This window comes from Nilaparvata lugens, unplaced genomic scaffold (assembly GCF_014356525.2).
Source record: "Nilaparvata lugens isolate BPH unplaced genomic scaffold, ASM1435652v1 scaffold6257, whole genome shotgun sequence".
NCBI lineage: Eukaryota > Metazoa > Arthropoda > Insecta > Hemiptera > Delphacidae > Nilaparvata > Nilaparvata lugens.
In genome coordinates, this window is record NW_024092017.1 from 1 (window position 1) to 16,710 (window position 16,710).

Sequence of the window (16,710 nt, forward strand, 5' to 3'; positions counted from 1 at the left end):
GGAGAATTATATGAAATTGCTAGAAATATTCATCAACACATTCAATATGGAAGAATATTCACCAAATGGGTAATTCAATTTCCAATGACGCCTCTAGGTTGTTACAAAATTATTTATCGTACATTATTATTGTAATTTGGATATCGGTATTAGACTTTTCAACATTTAGTAACTAATAAGGTAATTCATAAGGCAAATCGTGAAATTTAGGAACCTTAATTTATTTGAAGATTTTTTATTAAATATGGTTTATTAATTTTTGGTGATAATGATTGCTTCATGATTTTTCACAGGATGATTTCATGGCATTGGAAATCGTGAATGGCTACCCAACGCTGACAATTGACCTTGATCAGGATGTGTCAACCGTTGTCAACGAAGAAAGTGTCAGACAATCATTGGTATCAGGCTGTTATCGGAAGGTGAACATTGCAAATTAACATGCTTATTCTGCTCTTCATCAGCTCAAAATACATCGGCTATCATCTAGTCATTACATTCATCAGTTGTCATCTTCAGCTGTCAGTCAACTCGATCTAAAATTAATTAATGATACTATCTTGTTAATAAGGTCAATTCCATCTCAATGCTGAGAACTGGATAGATTTGTCAAACCATTTTCAAATGAATTTCTCTAAAACATTTTGTAAAACTAACAATTTATTTGTATTGAATTTAATTGAAAGTTTTCAACTCAAATAATTGTGATTACCCACAATCAATATTGACGTTCTGAGTTGAACCCAAGTCTTAATTAATTTGTAGGGTTATATATGGTAGGGTAATTTGTAGGGTTTTACTTATTTCTATCTCTTCTTCCACCTATTGTCATTTATCTACTAAAAGTAGGGTTGAAACAAGCAATGATCGCACTTGTTACAAATTGATCCACCGATGGTTTGAAATTAAAATTCAATTAAACTTCTTTTGAGCATCGGGCCAAAGACAACTACCTATTTCAAGTCGAACTACTTTTTTGCTGGGATTTCACCCACATGAGCTCTTAGCTTGTGCCTGGTGTTGATGAGATATGAGTGGACTACAGTTAAGGTGGGTTCCGAACCACCGGGAAGCGATTTTTAAACTCTTAAATGGGATTTTAGATTTCGGCTCTTGAAGTGGTCCACCCTTACAAAAGGGAGTAGCAAAGTCATGGAGCTTAACTTATCTTATCGATAGCTTATCAGTGCGACCACGAAACCAAATCGCTTCAAAATTCAAGCTTCAATTACTTGATTGACCCTTTTTGAAAACAAAGTGTGATGATTTTCCAAAGTGAAGATATAAGTTAGTAGCATATTGCAATTATTCACTTTTCAAATTCAAATTCAAATTCTTTATTTTTTGCATAATAATACAATAACAAGAAATGTCTCTATATCGCAGTCGTCATAAGTACAAATATACACACATATGTAACAAGTTTTTTTTTATTTAGTTAACATAATAAAAGGTCAGCCAGACGAAAACTCATTCAACGAGTAAAACTCTCCTTCTACAACAAACTTTTTAAGGTTTTTTTTTTAACAAAGCATCATTATCAATCGACTTCAAGCTATCTGGTAATTTATTATAAATTTTAATACCCCTTCAGACAAGGCAAGACGATGTTGGGGAAGTAGCAAATTGGTACCATGTCTTGTAGAATAATTGTGACTAGCTCCTACAGTTGTAAAACGATCACCATTCCTTCTTATATATTATATAACAGACCGATAAACGAGAAGACCAGAAAATGTCATAATGCCAAGTCTGCTAAAAGTCCTCTACATGTATGATATACTGGAAGGCCTTCTATAATTCGGATAGCACGCTTTTGTATCTTGAACACCTCATTGGAATGGGATGAGAACCCCCAAGCTTCCATTGCATAAGTCATCACCGATGCAAAACACCATGATAAACAGTAAATATTCTTTATTTAACAGTGACTTTAATATTCTCAGTGGAGACTCCACTTGCTGTGGAATCAAAATTATAAAGTTTTATCAAAAGTCTTCATGAAACGAATTAGGATTTTTCTTGCTATTAACTAGTTTTTAATGTTTCATTCTTTTTTTAAGAGTGGGAAAATCGGTGAAATTCACGATTCGCGAGGACCTCGGCAAAAAGCAGAACTTCGAGGTGAAGGAGACAGTGAAGGAGGCGTGCTGGAAGGAAGCTCAGTGATACTGACGTGGACAAGGAGCACTCGAAGCTGTTCGTGGAGGATACCCCGCCCACCTTCGAGATACAGCCCGAGGTTAGGTCGTCGTTTCCAGGGCGAGATGGAGGAGTTTGTGATTGGAGACACGCCTGTCGGCTTGTGGAACTTTGTCGATGCTATCGAGCTGCAGGGTGCTTATGAGAGGTTGGTGACCATAGAGTCTAAAATATTCTATGTGTAACTGTCATGGGAACTTGGAAAATGTGGAATTATGATTAAAAAATTTGGTGGTTCTCATTGAAATATGACGGATAAAATCCAAAATTAATAATCAAATCAAGGATAGTTGATATTTTCAACTGCAGAATATCAATAAAATTGTCCTAAGTATAATTCTTATTTCCACAATAGAACATATTAATAGAATATCATAAACATTTACGAATTCCATAGCAATAAAATTACCATCATAATAATTATTAAATGGGTATAAATCAATCATAATAATCATGAGAGGTTGGTAGCTATAGAATCAGCAATATTTTATGTGTGTCTTTGGATGTCTTATTGTTGAAATTTTAGACTTAACTCAGAGAATTTCAAAAACCACAAAAAATAATAGTGTACAAAATAAATTAATGTTAATAAAGCTCATGTTTTTTACGAGGATTATGCTACTGAACTGCAGGGTGTTTATGCAAGGTTGGTGAATATTAAATTGAAAGTTTTTAATGCGTAATGGTCCTTGAAAAATCATGAAGGTGAATTTATGTTAGGATATTTGATAGTTACATTTTAAAATCCATAAAGAAGCACAGACGTGATTGAAATATCACAAATGTGCTTCAAATGATATCGTTATACATTGTTTCTGATGTTCATAAGACGAATATTGATAAATAATGATAAATACTTCTGTAGGGAGTTTATGAGCTTGCCATGGAATTTAAATTATTAATTTTGAAATCGACTTTGATACTGCACAAAAATAATATTGAATCATAGACTAATTTTAGAATTTGTATTCATGTTCTACATTGAAAATAAATATAATATTTAACTCTTATGATCATCTTGTCTTATCAAATAGTGAGCTTATGATCAAATTATTAATATATACTGTTTTCCTTTTTTCCAGGAACGAACTAGCAACAAAGAGCTCGCTGACATCGGTGCGCCTGGGAGGGGAGGGTTACATCACCATTGATAGTCGCGCCTACATCATGCGAGAGAGAACCAGCATCGGATTCAAATTCAAAACTGCCGCCAAAGAAGGTCTCATGTTCTTGGCCTATCAGGACTCCAACAATTTCCTGTCTATTGAACTGAGGGAGGGCAGGATTCTGTACCAGGTACGATATCAATATTATCATAGAGAAACAATAGCATAACTTATGCTATTGTTTCCATATGATACTATTCATTGCAAAATTAAAGGTATCGAATAGTAATTACTGTTTTGTTGCTAAAATAAATGAATGATCGGAGTTTGTATTTACTGATAATTGAAATTTGGTAGGTACCACAAGGGGTTTAAAATCATCTAATCAAGGGTGAGTGTACATAGTGAGTCGTCAGGTTTTCCGAGCACTTAGAAGGGTATAAATTAATATTATTTACGAATATCTTAATCCTACTAAGACCGCTCTGTGTGCACACACTCTTAGGCTCGTTTGTAATGAACAAGTTTCAAATTAATTTTAATATCTGGTGAATTAAATCAAGTCATGGTTAATAGATTACATTTCCAAATTACTATGGTTCCATTTATTACGATATGATACCTACTTTACTTTTAAGTTCCCACTATATAATTCTAACAGTAAGAATACATTCCAATTTCAAAAGCTTATAGTCCGGGTCCTGTAGCTTTGCCTATCGGCGGAGGGCCACTAGACTATAAATAATACTACCCATTCAAAAACATCAAACATCTGTAGGGAGCTTCCTCTATCTAGGGATTTAGGGTCTCTGAAGCTGATGTTTTTCCTAGCTGACCATACCTTGCCTATATGCCGTCTCAAAGTCACGGAGGCAAAGCTACGGGACGCGTACTGTACAAAGGGAGGAATTGAATAATGAGGATTTACAACTTGATTTCCAATAAAATCTTAAGTTTAAATTTAATTTTTTCTTACACAATGGTATGTCCTATTAATAGTCTCATGAATTGTATTCTATTGTTTGCCCTTATTATTACACTGTTATTATATCATTTTTGCTCATAGCTTATTTATTCTAGTTTGAGTTTGCTCTTTTGGGGAAGTGGTGGTCCCCATCTAAAGCTGTAGGTCCAGGTCTGTTGGAAAACTTTATCAGTACGGTACGGTAAATAAATACTATAATAATATATTTTATCACTTAGAATTTTTTTCTTAATTTCAGTACAACTTGGGAGACGGATTACTGACCCTGGCTTCAGACAAAACGTTCAACGATGACGAATGGCATTCACTGGAGGCGAGTCGGTACCACAAGGACGGAGTCTTGAAGATTGACGGAGATGTCGTCACTAAGAACCAATCACCCGGTTACAGTGAAAATCTAGAGGTGAGTTGGGCTATCCATGATAATTTTCCATCAAAATATCATTACAAGGTTATGAGGAAGATTATGTATGTATGGATTGTGAACATAATTCATATCGAAAAATGTGTTGACATTTCAAATGATAAAACAATTTAAAAAAAATTATCATTGCATAAATAGGAAATAATTTTCACATAATCTCTAAGATTACCGTACGTGTATTGGGAATGGACTAAATAGATTGTGCACATAGTTCCACTAGACTACAGACTATAATTTATAGACTCCACAAGTCTACATAGTTCTATAATATTAGACTATCAGTTACTGCACAATGAATAGATTGTGCTCATAGTTCCACTAGACTACAGACTATAATTTATAGACTCTACAAGTCTACATAGTTCTATAATATTAGACTATCAGTTACTGCACAATGAATAGATTCATTGCTCATAGTTCCACTAGACTACATACTATACTTTATAGACTCTACAAGTCTACATAGTTCTATAATGTTAGACTGTCAGTTACTGCACAATGAATAGATTGTGATCATAGTTCCACTAGACTACAGACTATAATTTATAGACTTTACAGGTCTACATAGTATTAGACTATCAGTTACTGCACAATGAATAGATTGTGCTCATAGTTCCACTAGACTACAGACTGTAATTTATAGACTCTACAAGTCTACATAGTTCTATAATATTAGACTATCAGTTACTGCACAATGAATAGATTGTGCTCATAGTTTCACTAGACTACAGACTATAATTTATAGACTATAAAAGTCTATATAGTTTTATAATATTAGACTATCAGTTACTGCACAATGAATAGATTGTGCTCTTAGGTTCACTAGACTACAGACTATAATTTATAGACTTCACAGGTCTACATAGTTCTATAATATTAAACTATCAGTTACTGCACAATCATGATCAAATGATAATCGGGGGAGATCAAGTACCTACTTCTGAAGTTCAAGCAGTTTAGTACTATACAAGTACTAAAATTTATTTATACAAGTTTCTAGTTTAGCTTCGTTGAGAAGGATTTCTTGTATTTCCTGAAATATGTGGAAATGAAGAAGAAAAAATTATTCATTGTATTCTACAGCATATTTAGAATCACAACTTGAAAAAGTTGTAAAAATTATGAATGTTTTATTTGAAGATCAAACTTTCTTACAGTATAACACTTTTAGAAATCTTCTCTTATAAAAATTTGTAAAATTGTTGATGATTTATTTCAGGAATATACTGTCAGGAACAGCCTATACTGTCGATTTGATACTGTATGTGCTAGGCTACATAGTTCCAGTTATTGACAATTATTATTGTTTGTTTCAGATCTCGGAAGATATATTTGTTGGAGGCTACCCAGGCTTCCATAAGCTTCCCGATGTGACAGAAATGGACTTTGATGGCTGTCTAGATGAACTGCAGATTGATAGCACAGGAGTCGACATGGTTTCAAGCATTAAGAACGCTCATGACATGAAGCAAGGATGTCCCAAGAAGGTAAACAACACTCTAAACTATTAATAGACTCCATGTAAAAAGATTGAAGAATAGCCCTAACAAAAAAACGTAATCATGAAAATTCTGTTGTTATTATGTATGATAAAAATGAAATTGATATAAATTATTGAGCTTTATAACTGGCAAATAATTTAAAGTATCCAGTTCGTCAAGATTCCAGTTTGTCAAGTTTTTAACTCTTCAAGTATTCACTTTTTCAAGTTTTCAGTACTTTAAGCTTCCAGTTAGTCAAGTTTTCAGTTCGTTAAGTTTTCAAATCAAATCAAAATCAAATCAAATCAAAATTGTTTATTGTCATTACAAAACAAATTACCAAATTCATGAAACTGTTCAGAGTTAGTTGTAAGTTACATTGACTTCTATGCAATAATGTCTTCTGGCGTGTTCCATAATTGTGAATGTAATTATTTGTCTGCATTTCATGCATGTAACTTTTTACATACAACAGAAACAAACTCGGTCCCGGAATTAAAATTTGTCGATTTATTTGTGGAAGAAAGTTTCTCACAGTCAGTTCGGAGTAGATCGATTATTGTATCCTTGTCTTGTACTTCTTTTTTCAATACAAGCAGACTCATTTTAAACTCTTCAATTTCCATCTTCAAAGATTTGATTTCACCCTCCGCCACCTCTTCACATTGCAATGACTCCTCAAAATCAATTCGTCTCTTGTTCTTCTCTGACTCAATGGATTTTACTAATAATTTATTTTCTTCAAGTATATTAGCTACAGAAACCTGTAAGTCGTTGTTCACCTTAATAGCGGAATCATACTTATTGAGTAATGATGTGACTTCAGGCACCAAATCGATTATCACGTCACTCGAATACTTGCAACAAATCACAGAAAGGATACCGTGAATATTCACCGCAATCTCCGCTACTTCCTGGTGGATCAGGTCATTTTTATATTATTTAGACTTGCTGTGCTGAATAATTCGCTTTCTCAAACTCGCTTCGCGTTCTAGTCATTTTTATTTCTTATAGCCTTAGTGAAAAATGAGATGGGAATTTAGAAAGGGCGTGGAAATGCCTAGAGAGCTATCAAGGCAGGAAGTGATAGGGTAGCTCCTGTAAGAAGGAAAATGGATTAAGAATAGGAGTTTCACTAATATTAGAGCAGCCAATGATAATTATTATTATTCCGAAGTATTGCACTACGTTGTCACTAAACCAAAAGAAGAATGAAGTGATGCACTTGAAGAGCTATGAAATTGAATTTGGCGCGGCTTATAGACTGCTCTTATGGTTTCACAGCTGTTTTCAAATAGCACAGTTAAACAATAATACAAACAATGATAACAGCAGACTCTGTCAAACAATTCCAATCAAGCAGGCTATGCACACTTTGACAAGAAGTATCGTAGCTAAGGACGCCTTTCAGTTGCTAAGGACGACCACTTTGACAAGTGAAAAATCGTTGAAGATTAGATAGAGACTTCTCTTTTTTCTCACTTTAATCTACGGTTCTCTCACTCCAATACTTCGGTATGATCAAGTTCAAGCAATGGAACTGTCTAACCTCTAGCCCTTTCACGAAAAAGAAGAAACTAAAAATCAACCATAACTTCCTTATACTCACAGCTCCAGCAGAATTAGGTGATGTAAGTGACACTCACACATACGGGAACTCAACACACCTAATAAAATATTATTTAAACGTGAGTAAACACTGATATTATTTGAAAATTTGAAGAGCTACAGAATCACGTCTAGTCACACCGAGCGCTCGGCTCATCCTCCAAGCGTCATCCTTTCAAGCGTCAAGTAACCTATTTATGGTTCCACTCTCACCGATTAGCTTTTCATCTAATGTTATTCAATCTTTTTACCATTTAATATAGGCTAGTTGGTTGATTTCTAGCTTAACAATAAGTCAGCAATGTGATAATTTGCTTGAGTGGTCTGAGATAAAGTAGTGTAGCCATATGCAAAGATTTTATTCAGTTATACTAGCCACACAAGTTGTCTTATTTTGGAATATGTTCAAGAACATACTTTTCAGCATTTAAGAAAGTCCTCTTGAAGTTTGAGTGCTATGATCAGTTTATCATACTTTGGTTACCCCACGATATCATATTATGGGTGAAGCACTAATTTGACATTTTCCATTCTACATACTGTAGCGAAGAATAAACTGAACCATCTTCTTAAAATGTTTAAGTTATTCAGGGCTACTTCTTGTATTATAAAATAGAATTAGGCTATAGTACCCTTTGAAATTAATAAAATAATATTATTTACTATTATTGTATTCTTATTCTATTATTTTATTAAATTCAAAGGGTACAATAATTATATTTTATAAACTAAACTATATTCAGTAGCATTTGAGCAAATGCAATCTCTCATTTATTCCCATCTGTAAACAGGATAATGCTTCACTCACTCTATCCGCTCTGTTATCTCGATACTCCAAGTGCCGGTTGCACAACAGCCGGTTAAATTTTAACCGTGATTAATTTCACGAGAACCAATCAGGAAGTCGTCTTTTCTGTTGGTTCTCGTGAAATTAATCACGGTTAAAATTTAGCCGGTTGTTATGCAACCGGGCCAAGCTCTTTTATTTATAACTTAAACTCATATTATTTTATAATTTTATAATTTTATCAATTTGTGTTGCAGTTCTCGGGAACAATCTCGTTCGACGCCCGAGCACGCAGCTACGCGAAGGTGGCGTCGGTCCAGGCGGGCGACGAGGTGATCCAGGTGATTCTGCGCCTGAAGACAATGACCAGCGACGGCGTGATCGCAGTGGCCGTGGACGGCAGTGCGCAGGCGCAACTGCGCATGCAACATGGCGTCGTGGTGTGGTCGAGTGGGGGGGCCGAGGTGGCCACCAGTCATCAGGTGAACCTGGCTGACGGTCAGTGGCATGTGGTGGTCGCCACGCATCATCTCTTGCAACAGCAGCTGTCGTTGCATGTCGACGACTATGACATGTTTGTGTGAGTATTCTGCAAACTGATATAATATTAATATTAATGATTATATTAATGCTTATATTAATATTAATGATTATATTAATATTAATGATTATTCATTTAATAAACTATAAACAGTACTCCTACTTCTCATGTCTCATTCACCAACTTCCCATTCTGCCCTACTTCTTCTCCTCCTCTTCGCTCTTCCTATACATCTACCTCTTCTACCCTACTCATCCTCCTACTCTTTCTTCTCCTCTTGCATTCCCTCCTACTTTTCCTTCTCCTCCTTCTCCTCCTCCTCCTTCTTCTCCACCACCACTTCCTCCTCCTCCTCCTCCTCCTCCTCCTCCTCCTCCTCATCCTCATCCTCCTCCTCCTTTGGTAGAGAGTTAGTGGGAAGAATACTTCGAATATTCTTTCCGAAGAATGGACATTGATATGTCCAAAGCTCCGCCAATTTATGTAGATGCATAGCAATATTATCTATAGTTATTCCCAATTGTTTTTTCATATCATATACAGTTCAATAATTATTTTCCTAGTCTATATTATGTGAATTCATCTATAATTTTACTGTATTGTAAGCTATTGTATATAAATGTATAAGCCAGTATTTTTTGTAATCTACATAAATAAAGTACTCAATCATTCAATCAATCCTACTCCTCCTGCTACTCATCTTGTTCCTTCTACCTCTTTTTCTACTACTAACTCTTCTACCCTGCTCATCTTCCTCCTCCTTCTCCTATTTCTCATCCCCTACCCTCTATCACTACTTCCCCTACCTCTTAGGCCCGCCGCAAAGTAGACCCACACTAATCCACGCCACTCCAATCCACGCCGTGGGATGTTTTGTAAACCATTGCTATTGAATTATTTATAATCAATCAGCTGACAAGTGAATTATTCATTGCATGTATTACACAGATGTCTGGAGAAGCCTAGCAATGGTTCACAAAACATCCCACGGCATGGGTTGCTTTTCGTGGATTAGCGTGGGTCTACTTTGCGGCGGGCCTTAGGCTGGCCACTAACAACAGGACATGCATGATGAACATATGTGTACACTTGTGTTGTACATATTTTTTTGTTAGCTAGAGGCTTTGAACAAAAACAACTGGAGTGGTTTTTGACAGCATTCTGTAACATGAAACAAACAACCAATAACAATAAATAAACCACTGAAAAATTACTAATTATATTCATACAAAACTAATTCAACATCAGTAGTCGAGAAAAATTAATAACAACTAGAAGATAAAAAATAGAAAAATAGAATATATAAAACCTCGAATCAAAAATTTTGTTTGAAGCCTCTCGCTGTGATGACTCAACAATGTATGACTACGTGTGTGTACACACATGCTAATCATGTATGTCCTGTCGTTAATGTCCAGCCTTAGAATACTACAATGACAAAATGAAATGATGAAGTCCGGCCCAGCGAGTCCTATTGTAACTCAGGGGAATAATATACCTATTCAATGATTTGCTCCCAATGAAACACGCTCACTATAGTGAGGTCTGCGTTATAATGGCAGTGTTAGATTAGCAATGGTATTGCTATCCTTGTCTATCATTCAACAAAGCTGATAGCGCTATCTATTTCTCGCTTTGTTCTGTTGCCAGATCGTCTCTCAACAATGTATAATTAATAATCAATTAACAAAATATTCATCTGAATTAATAAAATTCATTATGAAATTATTGAATAATATAATTTCTCGCTTAATAAAATATAATGGTTTATTTTAAACGAAAATGAACAGTTAATATTACATCAATAAATCTATATCAATTACGGTACCGTCTACAGAATGTATTGACAAGACGAAGGATCGGCTACGTTGTTCTCCTATCTTTATCCACTGCCATTATAACGTGGACCTCACTGTAGTACTGATATATGAGAATCCAACTTGAAATATATATTCCACTTCCTGAAATCTTCTCTTGTAATGACTATAGAGTTGAAAAATCTGACAAATTGTGATTAACTTCTTCTGGTGCTTCCAGTTCTGAGACGGCGCCGAAACCCATCCGCCTCCTGCACCCGCACGTCTACCTGGGTGGTGTACCGTCGAGCGAGGACGCGGCAGCCGCCATTGGGCCGCAGTTCAACGGGTGCCTTGGTGACGTCACCATCAACGGCGAGGTCATAAACTTCAGTCAGCTAACCGAGGTGCCTGGCACCACTGTGGGCAAGTGCCTCCTCGAGACGCCCATCTTCATCGTGCCCAAGCCGCCGCCTCCACCGCCTCCTGCCCTCGAGAAGCCTGAGGGTGAGTGATGGTCGATATTCAAATATAATTGGAAATAGATTTATGATATTGGAAATTTGTGTGAAATGGGGACTTGATAGGTCGGCTGAATAAAATCCTCCTGCCCTAGAGAAGCCCGGGGGTCAGTGGTGTTCGAAATCGATTTAAAGTTGTATGTGAATAGGGGAAAGTTGTCTGAAATAGGGACATGGTAAAAGCCTCCTGCCCTAGAGAAGCCTGAGGGTCAGAGGTGGTTGATATTCAAATATAATTGGAAATTATATTCAAAATTTGTCGAAATCGTTTTACAGGTTTATGTGAATAGGGAAAAGTTGTCTGAAATGGGGAGCGATAGGTCTTTGAATCAAAGCCTGCTGCACTGAAGAAGTCTGAGGGTCAGTGGTGCTCCAAATCAAAAAATAATTAAAATTTTTATTTCAAATCACTTAGTAGTCCAGGCAACGAAAGCTGAAAAAATGTATAGAGGGAAAAGTTTGGAACACAATTTTTGACCCAGCAGATCTTTTAAGGATAGTAAGGGGGTAAACATATCAAAAGTCCTCATCCCTACCCCTGTTTTTTTTTCATTTCTGGCTTACACGCATGTATCTTGGAGCAATGCATTTCAGCGACATGACCAACTCAGCAAAAATAAAGCTAGATAAATGTCCTAAAAGTTTTATTAAGTGGAGTTTTGTGATAGCTCCTTTAGTTTTCGAGATATCTACTTTTAAAAGTGTAAAATCTATGAAATTACTGTTTTTCTTCCATATTTTTTAACTTTCAGGGCTCATACTCAACAACAATGCATCGAAAAAATAAGTACTGAACGTTGGGCTGTAGAGGATTTAATTCTTTTCAATTTGATGTATTTTTTCACCATTTTAAGCTTTCTATCAAATTCAAATTATTTATTAAAAAAAAAAAACGAAACAAGTATTACAATCACTTCAATAATCGTAAATATAAACACGTAAATATGGACCTCTATGGTCTGTATTTGGGTCGATGTTACAGTAGGTAGCCAATCATAAAGTAATACAATAATAGAAACGTTACTATAGCAACAATAAAAAAGAAGAGAATACATCGAATCTTACCTAATAAAAACAGCTTGTTATAAATCAGTAGTTGAATTTATTGATTATAATAATAATGATAATAATAACTCAGTACCAATGATTATAAGAACCATCCACATATTATATAATTTTAAATTAAAATTAAATAACTCACACACACACACACACACACACACACACACACACACACACACACACCACACACACACACACACACACACACACACCACACACACACACACACACACCCACCCCACACACACACACCACCACACACACACCCACAACACCACACACACCACACACCACACACACACACACACACACACACACACACACACACACACACACACACACACACACACACACACACACACCACACACACACACACACACACCACACACACACACACACACCACACACACACACACACACACCAACCACACACACACACACACACACACACACACACACCACACACCACCACACACACAACACACACACACACCACACACACACACACACACACACACCACACCACACACACAACACACACACACACCACACACACACACACACACACACACACACACACACACACACACACACACACACACAGCGCGAGGATGAGGATAACAGAAGAGAAGGAGAACTACAGGAATCACTACGATAGCTGCTAAAGGAGTCACTAAGGTTTAAGAATTTTTTTTCAATCAATTGTTATTGCAGCTTTAGTGTTGAGAGTGAAATTCTCAATACAGCAACAATAGATCATTTGACAATTTAATTTGGACAAAATATATGAAACACAATTTTTGACCTTGCAGCTTCATTGATACTAGTTAGGAGCTGAACATACTAAAAATCCTCATCCCTAACCCCTGTGCTAAAAGTAGGGTACCGTCAAGTAGGCACTTGTTGCTGTATCGCGAATTTCACTCTCAACAATAAGGTGGGATGCACACCGGTGAAACGCGTTTCGTGAAAAAAGTTTCAGGAAACGTGAAACGAAAGTTGCTCGCAATCGACTGATAATATTAAGCAGGGAACGTTTCTTTTGTATGCATGCGCGAGTGAAACGGATTGCATGAAACAAGTGTCATGAAAGAGGGCTTCACGAAATTCGTTTCTCCGGTGTGCATCCCGCCTAAAGCTGCAATAAGAGACTGTAAACTTTGTGTAAAACAGAAATCACTTGTTGGACAAGCTTAGACGTCATCGTAGGGTGTGATCACATTGAATGCGAACATGTGCAAACCTGAGGGTCAGTGATGTTCGAAATCGATTCATAGTTTTTTATAAGTTTCTGTAAGTAGGGGAAAGTTGTCTGAATGGGGACATGTTGTTGAATAAAACAGAACAGAAAAGAATAGTTTTATTGCTTCAAAAAATGCATTATAGCACAACTTCTTGAACATATTTCATATTATGTTTTTGGATTATTCTTAGGTTACGGCTCCACAAGCAATATTTAACTGATAGTATTGTAATGGGTGACCCAGAATAACGGGAACTTTCAAAAACGCCATACAACAATAGTGGGAAGGCCAAGAATGATTTTATTTAAACTAATGTAAAGTTCAAGACTTGCTATTTGAGAATTATTAATAACATCTATCACTTTAAGATGGCTTCCTCCTACACGAATACACTCTTGAAATCTGTGTTGAGATTTGTAAACGATTGCTGCAATATTTCAGCTGGGATATTGTTAGTTTTATTCAGAATCATCTGTTATAATAGAACCACAGTTTTGGGTCATGTTGTAAACACTTTTGATTTTAGATAGCTCCACGAAAAGAAAATCGCAGGTGGACCATGGGACCAGGAAACGCAACCTAATCGTGAGATTACACGGTTACCAAACAATATCATAGAGAAACGATAGCATAAGTAGATATCCCATGGTAAAGGGCATTTATGTCGCAACTTTTACTGTTATACCAAGCCGATAGTTCACTTAGTTCTTCCCCATGAAGCTGTGTGACGCTGGTAGTCTCTAAAATTGTGCCGTTCATACACTCTCACCCCAACAAAACAGTAAAAATTTACAATAATCGACAGTAATCGGCTTGAGATAACAGTGAAAGTTGCGACATAAATTCCCTATACCATGGGATATCTACTTACGCTAATGTTTCTCTATGACAATATTCACTCGCACAGTTGCCATTAACTGCCGTACAGTGTGAATTTCGCTCACAATTTGATCAATAATTTTGAAATAATTAGAAATTAAAACAAATTCAAATCATCCCAAATGAGATGTTGCAGCGATCAATGAGAATCGTCAACACATATTTGAACAATTATTCTTTCAGGAGGAAGCCATTTAACTGAAGTAATTGTCAAAAAGTGATAGATTCTCAAATGGTAAGTCTTGAACTTTACATTAGTTTAAATAAAATCATTTTTGCCCTTCCCACTATTGTTTTATGGCGTTTTTAAAAGTTCCCGTTGTTCTGGGTCGCCCGGTACTAAAGATAATTATTGTGTTTTGTACTATTTAATGAACTAGATTCAGGAAAAGAGAGTATTTTCTTTGCAATATTGTGATGTATTTAATAGATACACGCTAGATAAGCATAGGCATATGTTATAGTGTGCCAACATGGTTGAGTGGCGAAGGTGCCGCTCCACCTCCTTGACGGCAGATTGCTGAACTCTCATGCTTCAACCATTGTTAGTATGAGACACAATAATGTGATTATATTAACAATGAATTGTGATATAATCAAAGTTTTGTAGAAAATGAATTAATTAGCATGGTAGGCATATACATTAATTATTCCTTTTTTCGTTACAGAAAAACCGGAAGATAAGAGGCCTCCTGCTCCACCTCTCATCACAGATTCTGAAGAAATCCTAGAACCAGATGAAGTATCCGATTCACCAGGTAAGAAATTCAATTCATTTTAAATAATTAACTGAATTATTCAGAATTTAGTTGAAGCCGTAAAAATTTTAGCTCGTAGATCCTAACATTTAGGCTCAACTCACACTTACACGACTCAGGTCGAGACGAGACTCGACTCTAGTCGAGAGCATGTGTTTCCAAAGGGTGACACTCAGACCAGTCGACTCTAATCTCCACGACTGTCACCATTTGAAAGCACATGCTCTCGACTAGAGTCGAGTCTCTTCTCCACCTGAGCCGCATAAGTGTGAGTTTATAAATAAATAAATAATTGAGCCTTACTGACTCACAGAGCAAAACTACAACGTTATTTATTTTGATTATTTATTTGAAGATCTATTGCTGTCCGTGAATATTCTGTATTTCTTGATTACATTTTTTATTTATCATCCATTCTTTCACTTGTGTATTGTTCATGTTTTATCATACATTTACTTTTTGTTACAGACATAGAAATGTTACCAAACTGCCAGATGAGCTGGAAATCGTAGACGAAATAAATACAGCACCTCCTCCCACTCCTCTACGGGATGTTCCCTCCCTCTCCATCCTGCGAAGGATGCCACTGCTGTTGCTTCCAAGAGTGGATGGAGATTTGGTAATATTCCAAGTCATTTATCATGACGTATTTTCACTGTATTCGCTTAAAAAGTACGCTGTGTTTTAAGGCTGAGCAAAGTCTAAAAAAAACTTTCTACTCGTGATATTTTTCAAAGTTTTTCGATTTGTATATCATCAAGCTATCAAAATGAGAAAGTTTTCTCAGGAAAAAAATTTTTTTTTGATCATTACTTTTTGAGATATGAGCGCCTAAAGTTTGAATTTTTGGGACAGAACATTTCAAATCCGGTAAGAGATAAATCCATGAGATTTAGAGGCTAGATTCTTCATGGTATTGTTGATCTAGTAAAAGAAACATTCCCGGAAAATAACAATTTTTAAGATAGTTATTCAATTTACTAAAATACTTTAGTATAACTTTTAGTTGAGTTATTTGGTAAATTGAATATTTTTTCAAAAATTGATATTTAAAGAAAATTTTTGTTTTACTAGATCAACAATACCATGAAGAATCTATCCTCTAAATCTCATGTACTCTTATCTTTTAGTTAATTATTTTTAGTAAATTGAATAATTTTTCAAAATTTATATTTAAAGAAATTAACTTTAAGTTAATTTATTTTTAGTACATTGAATAATTTTTCAAAATTTATATTTAAAGAAAATTTTTGTTTTACTAGATCATGAAGCATCCATCCTCTAAATCTCATGGATTTATATCTTACCGAATTGA

The 16,710-nt window shown here is 35.6% G+C and overlaps 1 protein-coding gene across 1 annotated transcript; it reads left to right on the plus strand.

Moving 5' to 3' along the window:
• Positions 1 to 2,219: 2,219 nt before the first annotated feature.
• On the plus strand, positions 2,220 to 15,943 carry LOC111059229 (laminin subunit alpha-like). The gene is made up of 8 exons (XM_039445158.1): positions 2,220 to 2,350; positions 3,285 to 3,498; positions 4,532 to 4,696; positions 6,034 to 6,204; positions 8,851 to 9,173; positions 11,172 to 11,437; positions 15,306 to 15,395; positions 15,864 to 15,943. Exons 1-8 carry the CDS (start codon positions 2,268 to 2,270, stop codon positions 15,905 to 15,907), a joined length of 1,356 nt encoding a protein of 451 aa, XP_039301092.1. The 5' UTR covers positions 2,220 to 2,267; the 3' UTR covers positions 15,908 to 15,943.
• Positions 15,944 to 16,710: the final 767 nt, after the last annotated feature.